This window comes from Phoenix dactylifera, chromosome 11, assembly GCF_051530095.1.
Source record: "Phoenix dactylifera cultivar Ajwa chromosome 11, Ajwa_hap1_PhDact_Kaust_v1.1, whole genome shotgun sequence".
Lineage (NCBI taxonomy): Eukaryota > Viridiplantae > Streptophyta > Magnoliopsida > Arecales > Arecaceae > Phoenix > Phoenix dactylifera.
In genome coordinates this window covers 291,774-306,926 of record NC_143200.1, presented here as the reverse complement: position 1 = coordinate 306,926, position 15,153 = coordinate 291,774, and the positions used below count along the sequence as shown (strand labels likewise).

At 40.1% G+C, this 15,153-nt stretch overlaps 1 protein-coding gene across 3 annotated transcripts; it reads right to left on the bottom strand.

Moving 5' to 3' along the window:
* Positions 1 to 274: 274 nt before the first annotated feature.
* Positions 275 to 15,079, bottom strand: LOC103710084 (auxin response factor 17-like). 3 transcript variants are annotated; one of them, XM_088706252.2, is made up of 3 exons: positions 13,814 to 15,079; positions 8,322 to 9,057; positions 275 to 500 (listed from the first exon to the last, which is right to left on the bottom strand). In XM_088706252.2, exons 1-2 carry the CDS (start codon positions 14,861 to 14,863, stop codon positions 8,362 to 8,364), a joined length of 1,746 nt encoding a protein of 581 aa, XP_088562378.2. In that variant the 5' UTR covers positions 14,864 to 15,079; the 3' UTR covers positions 275 to 500; positions 8,322 to 8,361. The 3 variants fall into 3 exon arrangements, with proteins under 3 accessions (XP_088562378.2, XP_088562377.2, XP_038971869.3); XM_088706251.2 differs by having other exon boundaries at positions 275 to 3,938; positions 13,814 to 15,016; XM_039115941.3 differs by having other exon boundaries at positions 275 to 2,062; positions 13,814 to 15,016.
* Between the last annotated feature and the right edge of the window lie 74 nt (positions 15,080 to 15,153).

The window sequence follows — 15,153 nt, the reverse complement described above, 5'->3', positions numbered from 1 at the left end:
TTCCCACCAGGCAAATTTGAAATAGAGAGAAGTGCCCCCGCATCAATGGTAACAGAAAAGACCATCTAAAGGTGGATAATATCGGAGATCTCTGAAATAGCGTCTTATTCTCTTCCGTATTGCCCACCATCGAGTGCAATCATGGCAACAACCATACAGCCGCATCAATGGTAAATAGTATGGTCTGTAAAACAACTACTGATCTAATCCCTGCAGTAATCTAGGGGAAAAGAAGAAGAAAAGAAGAAGATCTAAAAAAAAAAAAAAGGAAGAGCAAGACAAATGGCAACCGTGCATGAACTAGACCAGCTTTAAAATGTCAAACAGGTAGTACCTCAAGAATGATGGTTCCCAGAAATTTTAGACAAACAGAGTTCAACAATATTACAAAGAAGTCAAAGTAACAGCTAGAAACACCACTAGACCAAAACAAACTGCCAAGGTCAGGACAATGCATTAGGCTGACGAGGCAACCTACATGTTGTCTTCAACAAGTACACCTGCAGTGGAAACAACAGCACATCATTTAGGATGTAAAAAAGCATATTGCATCCTGATAAACAGCAAATATGCTCCCTTAAACTTCATGCAATTTCTTTTTTCTATCTCGAAGAAACAAAATAGCTAAATAGAATAAAACATTGCGTCCTTGACTTCGAGCCTTCCAATTTATTTACGTCAGGATTATTGAATATGAATGCAAGCCTGCCTTATTTAAAAAAGGAAAGAAGAAGAAAAGATACAAAAATTGGTAGTGCTCGTTTTGCCCTTGCAACTCTAGACACTGCTCATGCACTTAAATTCTTCAAAGAATGTTCATGTTCTTAGATGCATTAAGTTGTAGTTCCAAAAGCACAAAATGTTGTTTGGATATATAGCTCCTAATAAAAAATTATGTTTTATAAATTCCATTTCCATTTAATTCATAGTGCATGCAGAAGACACTAGAAGTCCAATTGATGATAATTTTCCCAAAGGCTTCTATATTTTTATATCAACTTTTCTGCGCCACAATTATTGACATATGTTAAGCACGTGATTGTCTATAAACTGAACTCATGATAGAGCACAAGATTGGTATTGTACTTAATACTAACTATAACCCATAATTATACTATTTCCACAACAGATCATAAAACCTTCTGAATATCAAATGGTTACTACCTGTAATCCATGAAAAAGAATTCAAAACACGAGATATCATAAGGTATTCAGTGAATAAATATCAATAAACAAATATTTCTAATTCAATATCAGAACCATTTTCTTTTATTGTTTTCTCTCCCAAAGTAAACTACATGATTTTGCAATTTCAAAACTAAGCATTAGAAATTATACAAAAGATTCTGCAGTTGAATCCATTCATTGGCAAATGAAATGATAAACTTTATGTAAGTGAACACTTACCTTACAAAATGCAAATCCTCGCTATAAATAAAAAGAGAACTTGGTCCAATTTACAGCATCAATCCTTTTGAGAAATGGAGCATGGAGCATAAAATTGAACACTAGACTTGAAGACATTCTGATGTAGATAACAAAACCAGTATTGATTTTGTATCATCATTCTGATTTTCGGCTTGTGTACTTGAAGTTAACTATAATGTAGCTTGCATTTAACCGCCACAATAACAAATCATAAGACTTGTAATAATTATGGAATGGAAATTCTTTTTATTCAAAATATGCCTTAAGAGAGTTCATTATTTATCATTACATGCAGATCTAGATGAGATCGCCCATGCTAAAACTACCAAATTTAGTATCAAAAAATTACAACCAGCTCCAAACATTAAAGTCCTCGCGTCAACCTTAACAATAAAGCATAGTTTTACCTATACGGCTCTCAAGTAGATCCATCATATAAGATCAATATAAGTTTGACAAAATTTTACAGCCTGACCTGACCTCAACCAGCTATAAATTGATAATGAAGGAAACTTTGAGCAAGAGAAGGCCTACCACGAAATCTCAATAACAGATGGTAGAATGACACAGCATATAGGTTAAGCAATTCAATATCTTATGCAACCAGCAGACAATCCTTCAAGGTTCCTTAGACCTGGAAGGAATATGGGCAAAGATGGAGAACTTTCAAACGAATTGATAATAATGCATTAAGCAAAAGGAGAGTTATTAGCCAGATTCATGCTACAGATTTCATAACCCAGATTCAGAAGATCTCATAGAAAAATCAATTTGGTTCAAAGATCAAACATATCAAAAATTCCACGAAACTAAAATAACTTCATAGATGAAGTTTTCACACATACAACTAAAAGAGATATCAACAACATTCACCTTTTGGCATTTCTACTTGTAGTAATAAGAGATTTATCAGGTAGAAAATGAGTGAGTTCACTTCCTCGAAAAGATCATCACGAGAAAAAAAGAACCTGATGATCAAAAAGAACAGCAAAACAGACACAAGACAGAAAAAATAGGTGTTATCATCCTTTAAATTTTATACTTTAATAACGATTATTCTAACGTCTCATTAAATACTAACCCATGCCATTTTACCCTCAAAACCTATACTACCTTCAAACTACATTAACAAAGATTTGCAGCAATATTTTAGAAATGTGAAATTGAGAGAGTGAGGAACATATGTTACCAGAACAAGGTGTAGGTGCCAGAGTGGATCTCTTAAAAAAAACTGAAAAAGGAAACACTTATGAAGCAGGCTTGGGAACAAGTTTCTGTGCAGATTCCAAAGTGGATGGGTGATGGGGACATCAGAGCTGATCATCCGCCATTCTTATTTTGGATTTTATTCTTATTTTATTTTTGGGCTTGTTTACATTTTATTGTTGTAGGGCTTTATTTGTGTTGTTTTGGGCTTTATTGGGAATTATTTTGTGTGTAAGGGGTTTTGTGCTAATTTTTCTTGTTTGGGCCCCATGTATAGGGAACCCTCATTGGGTTTAATGAAGTGATTGAGAAATTTTTTCCCACGTTCCCCTCTCCTCTCTCTTCTCTCTCCTTCCTCTCTTTTCCCCCTCCCTTCTTCTCTTCCTCCCCTTCTTTTCTTCCTCCCTCTTTCCCCTGCTTTCTCTGTTCTGTCGCCACACCAACCCTCTCCCGTCTCGATGCTGCATCAATTTGGTATCAGAGCCACGAGCTTTGCCTCCATCGCCAAAGCTCCGCGATCTTCGCTCACACTTGTGCAAGAAGCCACCGCCAAAAGCAAAGCGCTCGTCATCAACAAACACCTAGTTGTTGTGGGTTGTAGCCACCCCGTGGGCCTCAGGCTTCATAGAGGAAAAAAAAAACACAAACCCTCTTCTTCCCATGTAGGTGGATCTCGAGAAAAGAAAAGGCAACCCCCTCCCCCAACCCACCCACGTCGCCGTCAGTCCCGCGTCACAGCCGAGCGCTCCGCCGCGTCTCCAGTCGTCGTCCGTGGCCTGGTCTCTCGTCGGCCCCGCCGCCCGTGGCCGAATCAGGTGGAAGAGGAGCACCGTCGGCTGTCCGCTGCTCCCTCCCTCTCCTCGGCTTCCGACCTGCTCCACCGGAAGCCACTTCGCTTGCCGGCCGCTCAACTCTGCCATTGCACAACCAAAGTTTCCCTTTTTCCATGATCCGCACACCCCCATCTCCTACAACAACCCACGAAGAAGCCGGTGCATAGTAACGGCCTTAACAGGTAAGATCCAAACCCATTAGCCCGCTACCCATTAACCCGGCTCCGCTCAAAAAAAAAAAGAAAAAAAGATAGGAAAAAAAAGAAATAAAAAGAAAAGACTTACTGTTCATCCTCCTCCTTCCTCTTTCTCTCTTCTCCATGCAGTGGTCCACCATCATTGAATAAAAATCCTAGCCTCCTTTCTTCTTTATCTTCTGCTTCTTCTTCTTCTTCCTCCTCTTTTCTTCCTGCGTCTCTATAACCTCTTCTTCCTCTTCCTTCCCTTCTTCTTCCTCTTTCTCTCTTCTCCCTGCAGTGGTCTGCCATCAGCTTGGTCATCTGCCAGTCTAGTCCACCATTCTTATTTTGAATTTTATTTTTATTTTATTTTTGGGCTTGTTTACATTTTATTGTTGTAGGGCTTTATTTGTGTTATTTTGGGCTTTATTGAGAATTATTTTTTGTGTAAGGGGTTTTGTGTTAATTTTTCTTGTTTGGGCCCTATATATAAAGGACCCCCATTGTGATTAGGATTTAATGAAGTGATTGAGAAATTTTTCCCCATGTTCCCCTCCCCTCTCTCTTCTCTCTCCTTCCTCTCTTCTCCCCCTCCCTTCTTCTCTTCCTCCCCTTCTTCTCTTCCTCCCTCTTTCCCCTGCTTTCTCTATTCTGTCGCCACAGCAACCCTCTCCCGTCTCGGTGCTGCATCAATGGGTCCCCCTAAATGGCAGTTTCCTATCACTAAGAGAGGAAGACATGCACACAAAATCATTGTAGAATCTGAAGAAATCAAAAAACAATAGCATTTTTGACCATAACTTCAACCAATAAGCATATCCAAACTAGATCCTTTCTCACCGTTCTTTCCTCTTCTTTTTCTATTTTCCTTTTTCCTTTTTTTGCAAGGAGGTTACAAGGGTCGATAAGGACCACACAATCTGCACTGCACATGCACAATCCCATATCTTCCATAGTCTGTCCATTTTACATTCCATTTGATCTATACCAAGTATTCAAAATTTCTGCCCTGCAGACAAGGAAGCATAATCCTGTACCTCCACTAGTCGAATTGAAAGTTGGATCCAACTCAAAGACTAGATGGTAGCACCCTCTAGGCTATGCTGTCTCAATGTCATTCATTCATGATAAGGACTATATCAACATAGACAAATTTCCTAAGGGCCTTTTTGGATGCAGGAATTATTTATCCATGTGATAACTTGTTCCCAGACAAAGAATTCCTCTTAAGGAAGGAGATGGAGAAGAATAGAAGCAAGGGATCAGCGAGCCAATTCGAATGTAGAATCTTGATTTTTCAAGACAATATAATCCAACCAAACTGGTGATTTATTTTATCCCTGAAAAAAATGGTATAAATCTTTCCCACTTCCTTCTCTTCTTCACCTATTTTCACACTATAAAATTTCATTTATTGATGGATCATGCATTCAAGCATCTAAACAATCCCTTAAGCCTATTCTCATATCTTTCAATCAAGTTATATGTGGTTTTTGCCTCCACATTCCTAACCCTTTACCAAAAATCCAAGCCCAGTCTTACGACAGCCACCTAGAATCTGTGCAAAACATCTATATCAATGCAATATAGGTTTAAATTAGGTTTAGATTTATAATTTTTTATTTTTGTTTACATTTAATTTGCTATATTGACTCTCTGTACTCTCTTGTCTCATTCTTTTGGGAGAAAGTTAGGATTTTCTATTTTCTAGAGATTCTCATATTTAATTTTGGGGTTAGTTTTATGGTGAGTTTTTTAAGTCTTATTCCAGGTAGGAATATTGTACAAATGCCCTACTTTGTGGTCTAGACTAGATTAGGAAAACATGGATCTCATTAGGATTGTGACACAAATAAGATTTGAATGGCCTTTTATGTGGGATCCTTTGGTGTAGGGATTTTTCTATTTTAGTAAAGTATTTGGCTGTTTCCACCAGAAAAGTGCAGACACATCCAAATGGTTCTTAAGTTTTGGAATCAAAATCAAACCAATCAAGGTCAAAACTAACCCAACCCAATCCAATTAAAATTGTCCAGGTGAGTTCTTGACCCACCCAAAAATATTTTTTAAACAAGATAAAAAATAAACTATTGATTTTGTCCAATAAAACAACTTAAGAACAAAAGGACACAATTGGAAAATATTGAATAGTAATCCTTTATTTTTACTTGTTCATAAATTTATAATAGAACAAAGAATATCAAGATTCTTCATTTTATACACAACAAAAGGCAACTGAAAAATTGAACATTTATCTGTGACTACTCTTTTCAGAGGTGATGAGGTGGAAAACTTACATATGATTGGAAGATGATGAAGACAATGATGCCGGTCATTTTGCAGTGTCATGAACTCCCAACAAGATGACAACAACCTTGAAGGATGACAAATGAGGGCTAGGGTTCATGACTTAGCCATTATTGTTTGTAAGAGGACTAAATGAGAGAGGATTGGGGGCTTCAGCTTATAGATTAGAGCAAAAAGAAGGCAGCGGAAATGGAAGTATAGAAGAGAACAGAGACTAGTGGTGGGATCATGGATCCAGCAATTCATGGGTGAGGTATAAACTTAAGGACCCATCCACTGTTGACAGTGCCTGAGGCCACTGGGAAGGCTACTAGTTTTGCGGAGAATCATTGATTAGGTGAGAATTTGTAGTAACGTAGGGAGGATGCGAAGGTTCTGATGGAGGCTATGGTTTTAATTTGAGAAATGAGAAAGGCAGGAGAGACAACTCGGCGGACAAATTGGTAGGATTTCTACTCTCTTGTTGTTTATGAAGATTGAAGAATATGTAGTTATATAATAGACCAGTCCCACCTTTCTTCTGGAGGAAAGTGAAGGAAAAGAGTAATGCAAGCCTAGGTGCAAATGTGGGACATGTCAACAAGCAGTTGCTCTCATCTAAATTTGAACCATCGTACATAACTCTAGTATATGCATATACACGTGCACAAACGCAATATAACTACATTATATGCATAGACAAACATGCAAACACATATATGTATTATAACTACATTATCACTGCATTATATGCACATGCATGCATGCATGCATACATACATATGCACGTGCAGTGTTGGCAAAATCGTCCCAAATCGAGCGGTTCCAGCCATCCCGAGCCGTACCGGTGGCTCACCGGTAAGGTTCCAGCAATGGAAACGAAACCCGTTGCCGGAGCTGGAAAAGGAAAGACAGAATGAGCGAGGGAGAGAGGGAGAGGACGGCTGAGGCCGGCCTCCGAAGGGAGAGGGCGGGACGCCGGCCTCAGCCGCGGGAAGCGAGGCCGCGGCGGCTTCCCCTGTTTCGAACGAAACCGGGGTCTGGCCACAACCTTAAAAAATTTCGCGATTTTTAAAAATCGCAAAATTTTTCATGGTTGACTTCACTTATAAATCACGAAATTTTTTAAGACCACGATTGGACCCCTGATTCGTTCGAAATAAAGGAGCGGCTGCGGCCGTACTTCCCGCGGCTGAGGCCGGCCTCCGCCAGCGTCCGTCGGGCTCCCTCCCTCTCTCCCCCTTCTGTCTCTCTCTTTTTTTCTCTCCCACAGTCTGCGTGCCGTCTCCTCCATCGGTACTGGCCCGTACCAAATCATACTGTCGAAGAACCGGTACGGTGCCCGGTACCGGTTTCGCTGACCTTGTGTACATGCAAACATACATGCATATGTACGTGTGCCTTACATACGATAATATGCGCATACATATGGATCGATTGAGTTTAGATTAGGGTTACCCAACTGTGACCTAGGCCCAAATCGATCGATCTTATTGGGTCTGTGAATGTTAGAGTAGGGACCAACTCAATCGTAGAGTGAAACTGAAGCTAACCAACTAAATAAGGACGGTTCAGTTCGGTTCTCAAATTTCAAAACTAGCATTGCAATTTAAGTTAAATGTTTCCGTCCTGATTCTACATCAGTATGCATGAAAAATTGATTACAATTGCCTCTTAACCACTGTCCTTGATTGTTGCGATTCCATTTCACCCTTCCTTGACTGTTCTTATGTGCATTTAACTCAGTATGAGAAAAATTTTTGCAATCATAGGGTAAGAAATTTGTAGAACATTCAGAACAAAGTATAGAAACATCAAGTGGAAGTTTTAAAGGGGAAATTCAAATAGTAATGGAGATGAAATGAATCTTGAGGCAGGTCTTGGGATGATCTTTAGCAAACGAGTATCCACTTAAATTCTCCTATTCCAGATCCTTTCGATGCTTATAGATAAATGATGTTTGGTGAAAAACTATCATTAATCATAAGCAAGGTCATGCATTATCTAATTGTCATTTGAGCATGAGGAAAATGGATGAAGTTACCAGGGCTGTCGAGTAGAATCAGAAGGCACTTTTTTGCTACTACAGTTTTATATTAAGATATAAAGCACTAACAAATCCTAATTTATGTTCCACATCTTCTTTGCGAAGCATAAGTCAACCTAAAAACCAGAACCTAGCTAATTTATATTAAGATACATAGCCTGGATAAGTAAATAAAAATCAAGAAACTCTTGAATTTTGAGTTAAACATTAAGATTGGATATTTCACATATCAGGAATGCAAACTTTGCATTAAATTCAATGTCAGGGATTAGACAATTGAGAAATTTGAAATAACTAAATCATATAAAAAAACAAACAAAAGCATGTTTCACTGACTTGTACCTGGACAGGCTGCATGTTGCTGATGCAAACATCAATTCTTTTACAGAGAACATGCTTCCAAAGCAGAAACTCTTTGACATTGCACATCAAGACCATAAAGCAACTGCTTATGTTGGTTGGAGACAGAAAAATCATGTGGTAGGACTTCAACTGTAGTCTCTCTGTACTCTTTATCTGCATCAACATCAACATCAACAGGCTGCTCTATCTGGATAATCTGACCGAACAATTGAAAAGATCCTCCACTAGTTTTCCTAGTTGGATTGCAAGCCACAGTTTTCAGAAGATCCGTGCCACAGTCCACGATACTTCCATGGCTCGGCGTCGATGAGCCTTCTTTATTTCCAACATTCAAATCATTGGATCCATTATTTGACTTCTGTGGCATGTTAATGCCGTTTAGACTATCAGAGAGCATTTGATGGGCATTCGAGGGTACAAAATTGGATAAACTGGGGACACAGATCAGATCATGCCTGGCTCCCTGCATGCCAGCAGGAAATGTATGGTAACTGATCAATGGGGATAGATTCCCCATGGATTTACTTTTCAAATCGGTCAATGGAAAGAGCATGTTGCCTTCTCTATCGCCAAAAAAGTCTTGACTTTGTGCACCCCTTAGTTTCTTCATAACAGGATATGGAGTTTGCAGCTGAGAGGTGGCAGAAACTAACTCCACCTGCCAAGGACTTACATTTCTGAAATTCTGCAAAACCTCTGGTTCATCCCAGGTAACCTGAGAGAAATAGCATGAACAAGATTAGCCGGATAAGCTTGAACTTTCTAGGCAAATTAAATTGGCTTTTACACATATCTTTTAAATAAGCCAAGGAGAAGTTGAAAGAGAAAACAGTACGTTATGTTTGGCTGAAAACACACACACACACACAAGATTAGCAGAATAAGCTTGAACTTTCTAGGCAAATTAAATTGGCTTTTACTCATACCTTCTAAATAAGCCAAGGAGATGTTGAAAGAGAAAACAGTATCTTTATGCTTGGCTGACAAAACACACACACATATCTTTATGTTTGGCTGAAAAAATCCATCAGTATCATCAGCCATGATGGAAGAAGCTTTGTTTTTTAACATCCCTGCCCAGCCCATGTTCAGCCATGGATCCAAAATCAACTACATAATCAGCTCAAACCAAATTGATCTCATAACCCGCTATTTTCATGCTAGGATGAGTCAAGCATGCCGTTCTCATAGGTCTGAAGTAGAAGGTATTCAAAATGAGAAATATTCTCCATTAACTTTCTATGCTTCCATATATAGCATATTTCTTATAATTATTATAAACATTTTAACCAAGGTTCGCCGTCTCAATACTGGATCCCGTACCGGTGCCACACTAGCATAGTGTCGGTACGGTATGGTACGGAGTTTTTTTGGCGTACCGAGCGTCGATACGTTACCTGTACCGGATACCGGTACCAAATCAGTATGGTATGCCCTGTATTATCCGGTACAACATACCATGATTTTAATATTTCACCAACTTAACAAGTTGAACTGACAATTGAACCATGACCTAGACCCTTGGCCAGGTCTATGCCAAATACAAGTCTGATAACTATATTTCTGGTATATATTGTCTTCTTAGTTATAGTCTTTGCAACAGTGGTAGTCATTGAAAGTTACTAAAAGATATCCCAAAGAATTTTTTCTTGAAACATGAGGATGATGAGTAAGGTAGATGTTGTCTAGTGCACAGAAGAATTGATGTAAGGAGGCTCGTCATCATGAAATATGGCTAAATGACGAATCAGGTGGGCAAGGAGGGACAATTTGATGATAAAGATAGTGTACCAATACCAAACAGTATGCAATAAACAAGCAACAAAAATAACTTCAAAATATTATAGTATAGAAAGATAAATAAGATAAATAAAAAAAATGAAAGATAAGAAAGAAAATCACTTTTTTTTTTTACTTCCAGCAAAACCTATATGTAACATATTATTAAATATCAAATGATAATGGTATGTTACAACAATTTCACACCTGTATCAACCCTACATAGTGTATTTCTGAGATGCATAATAATGTAGGATTACATAAAGGTTTTGACAAGTTGCCAGTTGATTATATCATTTTCTTTGATCCCACCAGCTCATATGAATATGATCCCAAGAGTACATATTGTATCCTTAACACCATTGGCCCAAAGTTGTCAAAGGCTCAAGACACACTAAGGCACCAACATCTCTTGCAGCCTAAGCTCAAGGCCCAAAATAAGGGATGAAGTGAGCATAGAAATATGAAAATATATAAATAATAATGCATACATGATATTAGATTTTCAACAATGAACTCAGATTGTTAGCACATGGCAAGTCCAATGTCAAATACTCAAATATAACAAGTCAAGCAACCAACCACAACACAATAAATACCATAAAATATGAACTACATCAAAATATCAAATTATAAGTTAAAAACTATTCAAAGATCAATTATCTAAACTCAAAAGTCAATACATGGAAGCAAACATAGATGCCAACAAGGGATGGCTGTCCCATTTCCTATTTCTGATGGACAGAAACAGGACAGCAGCAGCAGTGGCGGCAGCAGCAAAACAAAAGTCTGTTTCATCCCCAGTTTCTGATGAACAGGACAGCAAAAGAAGCAGAATCAGAAACAGAGGCAAGAAGGAATCACCTATCGCAAGGTCCAAAATCTATCCTAAATTACTATTCATATTTATTCTTTGTTGGCAGTTCATAATTAAATTCAGTAAGTCCACTCAAATGCAGTTTACAAAGTACTTGCCAGTATAACTTTCATACTAGCAAGATACCATATTATCATTCATGACTAAATAATGTGGGGCACCAACAACCAAGATTCATCGTCTCGATATTTGGACCCCATACCGGAACCATCCTGTTACTATATTGGTAACGTCCGGTATGGAGGCCGATTCAGTACCAGTATAGTACAGTCAGTATGCGGTAAGACCAATCGGTACGATAAACCATGCCAGCAACAATACTCCTTTGCAATAACTATTCTTAGTTATGTATAGTTCCTAAAGAGTAAATTTTTTCCTTATATTCTCCATATAAAGCAATAAAAATAATTAATATCCTTTTTTGGTAAGCAAAAGAACTATAATCCTTTAAGAATCCACTTTGTTCAACCTTGATCATTTACTCCCCCTATTTTCTTACTCTTGGAACAAGAGAGTAAGAGGCATTTCAAAGTATATACTTAAAGAACTAGACATGGCATTGGAAGAGTTATAATGGGGTGAGCATTAAAATGGAAATTCAAGGTAAGAAAAAAGAACAAGACTTTAAAGAGATGTCTAGTGCAACCTTACTACCCTAATTGTTGCAATTTTTTTTATCCCGACTTCCTCTGGAAAAGAGCTAAGGCATATGATTAAGACAAGGTGCTGATATAAGTAATCTATTCTACATTACATCTTGTGAAGAGATCTCAATGAGGACTATACCTCCTTACTTGTGACCATGCAAAATTAAAATATTTAAGATTTGATAAAGGAAGTGCAAGCATAAAGATGCAAAGTTAGCTATTAATTCTACTTAATGTCTTTCTGCCCTAACGAATGGGGTCCATTGTTGACTTAAGACTAAAAAATATAGGTCCTGATGGATCTGAATGCTCATCAAGATACATATAACAAAAGGGCAAAGCTTGTAGGTTCAGCAAGCTCAATGATAGGTTTTATGAAAGCATTTCATTCTTATTTATTTTTCTTGTCATTTCCATATTTAGGTTTTGGAAGGTTTTGAACTATCACATTTTCAAGTTTGCCAATCATCGACATTGTGCTGGATACTTGTGATATAGATCAAAGAAGAAGAACTACTAGTTTGTTCAATTCAATTCAAATCTTATATTACTTGGTCGTAACCTCAGGGAGTGAAGGATGTCCTAAAGGATGCTAGAAGTTTGAGTAAAAGGATTTAGTTGCAAGTGGGCACTAGGCCACATTGTATGGTATTGTGTTGGCTAGACATAAGCATGATTTACAAGGGGTCTATACCAACATATATTGTTTGCCAGTATTGCTACATTGTTACAGGTACACTTATAGCATGGTATACTAATAGTTCATGTTTAAGAGAGCAAATATACAAGATCAAGCTAAATATAAATGCTTGTAGTCGATGATTGATGTTTGATCTGATTGTTTTTAATAGCATATTGGCTTTTTTTCTCAATTGTAGCCTGGGGGGGGGAAAAGGAGACCCAAGTACATGCTACGAAATGCCCTTTTCTTGCTTTATTTTTCATTACAAGTTGAAACATATCAGCATCCAGTATGAGGTTGTGCGCCCTTTTTTACAATATCATTCTGCTTTCCATCTTTTTCACCAATCAAAGATGAGAAAAGGGTGTTATGCTTAAAAAGATGCCATGCAATGGGGCATAGCTATTGTGATCATTTTGTCCAATATGACAGTCTGAATCTACACATCAACATGCCTAACTTACTCTACCGTCTAGAACTTGTGACGTCACCATGTGTTCCAGCCATGGAATATGATCTCACAAGATATCAGATCATTCTCCCAAAATATAAATTCCATTGCCTTATCAGGTAATTCTGGGATGAGTTGAAAAGAGTGGCACGGCATGATTGCAATCTAATCTCACATTGATTTTATTACATCAGATTCAACAAATGCAGGTACTGCAAGCAGTCTCCACCCTGAAACACTAGAAATGTGTAAAAAGAAAACATGAGACCTTACGGGCTCGTTTGGTTCGTGGAAAAAGAAGGAGAAAAAATATGGTCAACGGAAAAGTAAAGAGATGCCTCTTGTTTGGTTCGAATTTTCAAAAAAGAGAAATGAAAAAATTGTATTCCCGTGGAAATATAATTTCCACGTTTTATGGAAGTCTTTTTCATGAGAAACATGAGAAAGTTACTTTCCAATAATCTAGAAATCGAAACATTTTTATTTTTTTTCAAAAAGGCCCTTCAGCTATTCTTATGTGATCCAAAGCATTAAAGACTTAATTTTTATTAAGGATATAATAGTAATTATATATAACTTTTACAGAAAAGTGGATGATCAACCAAATATAAGCACTCTAAAAATCTATTACTTTCCCATGGTCAACCAAACATGCCAAAAACACTTTTTCAGGCATCCTTTTCAAAAATCTGCTTTCCAGAAATTATATTCTTGTAAGGAAAAATGCTTCCCGCGACGAGCCCTGATGCCAGAACAACCCAGGGTGAAACTATACTATAAATTTGGGGCAACAAGGCTCCTTCAAAAAACAACACCAAAGCGAAAGGGAAAAGCACAGCAGAAACCCACAGGCCACAGCCAGCTTAATTCTTTACAAGCTAACAAAGGGGCATGTCGTCAAAGTCCAAAAATTTATTTTATAAAGAATCAACGTCGTCCGTTGTCACCAAACCGATCAATAACAACAAAAGAACAAATAAAGCAAGACAAGCAAAAGACATGACAAGATAAGATAGAAATAAATAAGTTAACCACCTGAAGCATACGCCATGGTGAACCGGGCCACGGGCCCACATCGTTGACCGCAGCCGAGGACACCGTCCCCTGAAACCAGGTCATCCTTGACCCATCCTCCGTGTCTACCGACATCTTAACCCTCACTCCGGCAGACCAGTACACCCTCATCGCCGACTCCACAACCTCCTCGGCCACCACAAAGTCCGGCGACCCGGCCCTTGGGTAGTAGAGGACCTCAAATGGGCAGTTCATCTCCGCCAACCGGACCGCCTCCACCACTGACGAAGCCGGAAGCCGACCCCTAACATTCCTCGAGAACCCCTCGCCGCTGCCGAGGTTCTCTTCCAGTTCAACCCCCGCTCCAGCCGGGGAACTGTAGGGCAGATAGCCCATGGAGCCGCAGGAGCGGCCGGTGCGGCGGAAACCGACGAAGAGCTCGCCGGCCTCGTTCTTCATAAACACGATAGAATCTCCAGCGACGAGCTTCTTGCAGTTGACAAACTTGCTCCATCCGGTGGTCAGAAGGTGACGGCGCGGTGTGCCGCGGTAGATGTGCCGGAACTCCCACCGGGTCCCGTGCACATCCCGGACCGAGATGGTCTGGACCGGCGGGTCCGCCTTGAAGTCCAGTCCTGGAAAAATCGAGTCCGCACAGAACCTCGGCACCGAGAACCCCCCGCCGTTGTTTGCATCACTCGGCGTCAGGATCTTCGCGAATGACACCACTCCCACACCCCCACCACCGCCTCCGACGCCGTCGTGAGTGTCGGGCGGGACCGGTACCGGAGGCGGCGGGGGGAAGCGGGGGTCGAGGGCGATCTGAGCGAAAACCTCGTCGGTGTCGGGGTTGGCGAGGAAGCGGACGGCGGAGACCGTGCAGAGGACGATGGGGCGGCGGCATGGGACGGCGGAGAAGTCCGGCGGGGAGGAGGACTGCTCGGCGTGGCCCTGGGGGAAGTAGTAAACACGCGACCCAACGGCGGGCGTCTTGGCAGCGGTGCCGGCGCAGGCCTTCCAGACGTAGGAATCCACCGGTCGGAGCTCCTTTACAGCGGCCACCGACGCCATCGGGGGCTAGGGTTCCGGCGATCGCGGTGGTGCGCGATCTCTCTTGCCAACTGAAGGACCGGCGGGGTTTATTTATTGGGGCAGCTTGGAAGGGTCAGAGAGAGAGAGAAAGAGAGAGAGAGGGGTGGGGAGCGGGGAGTGCCGTCTTGGGTTCGGAGGGGGTAGTTCTATATACACCCCCCCCCCCCCCCCCCTATTGCTCAGGACACCCCCCAAAAACCAAACTCGTTAGGCGGGTTTTTGATGATCAGCTGGCAGAGAGAGTGTTGGCCTTACCGATCCCGATGGGG

Excerpts from the sequence above, each read along its gene's own strand:
- LOC103710084 (XM_088706252.2), bottom strand. The coding sequence starts at position 14,863 with ATGGCGTCGGTGGCCGCTGTAAAGGAGCTCCGACCGGTGGATTCCTAC. Across the intron at positions 9,058-13,813 it reads CACCATGGCGTATGCTTCAG|GTTACCTGGGATGAACCAGA; the intron begins GTGGTTAACTTA and ends TATTTCTCTCAG.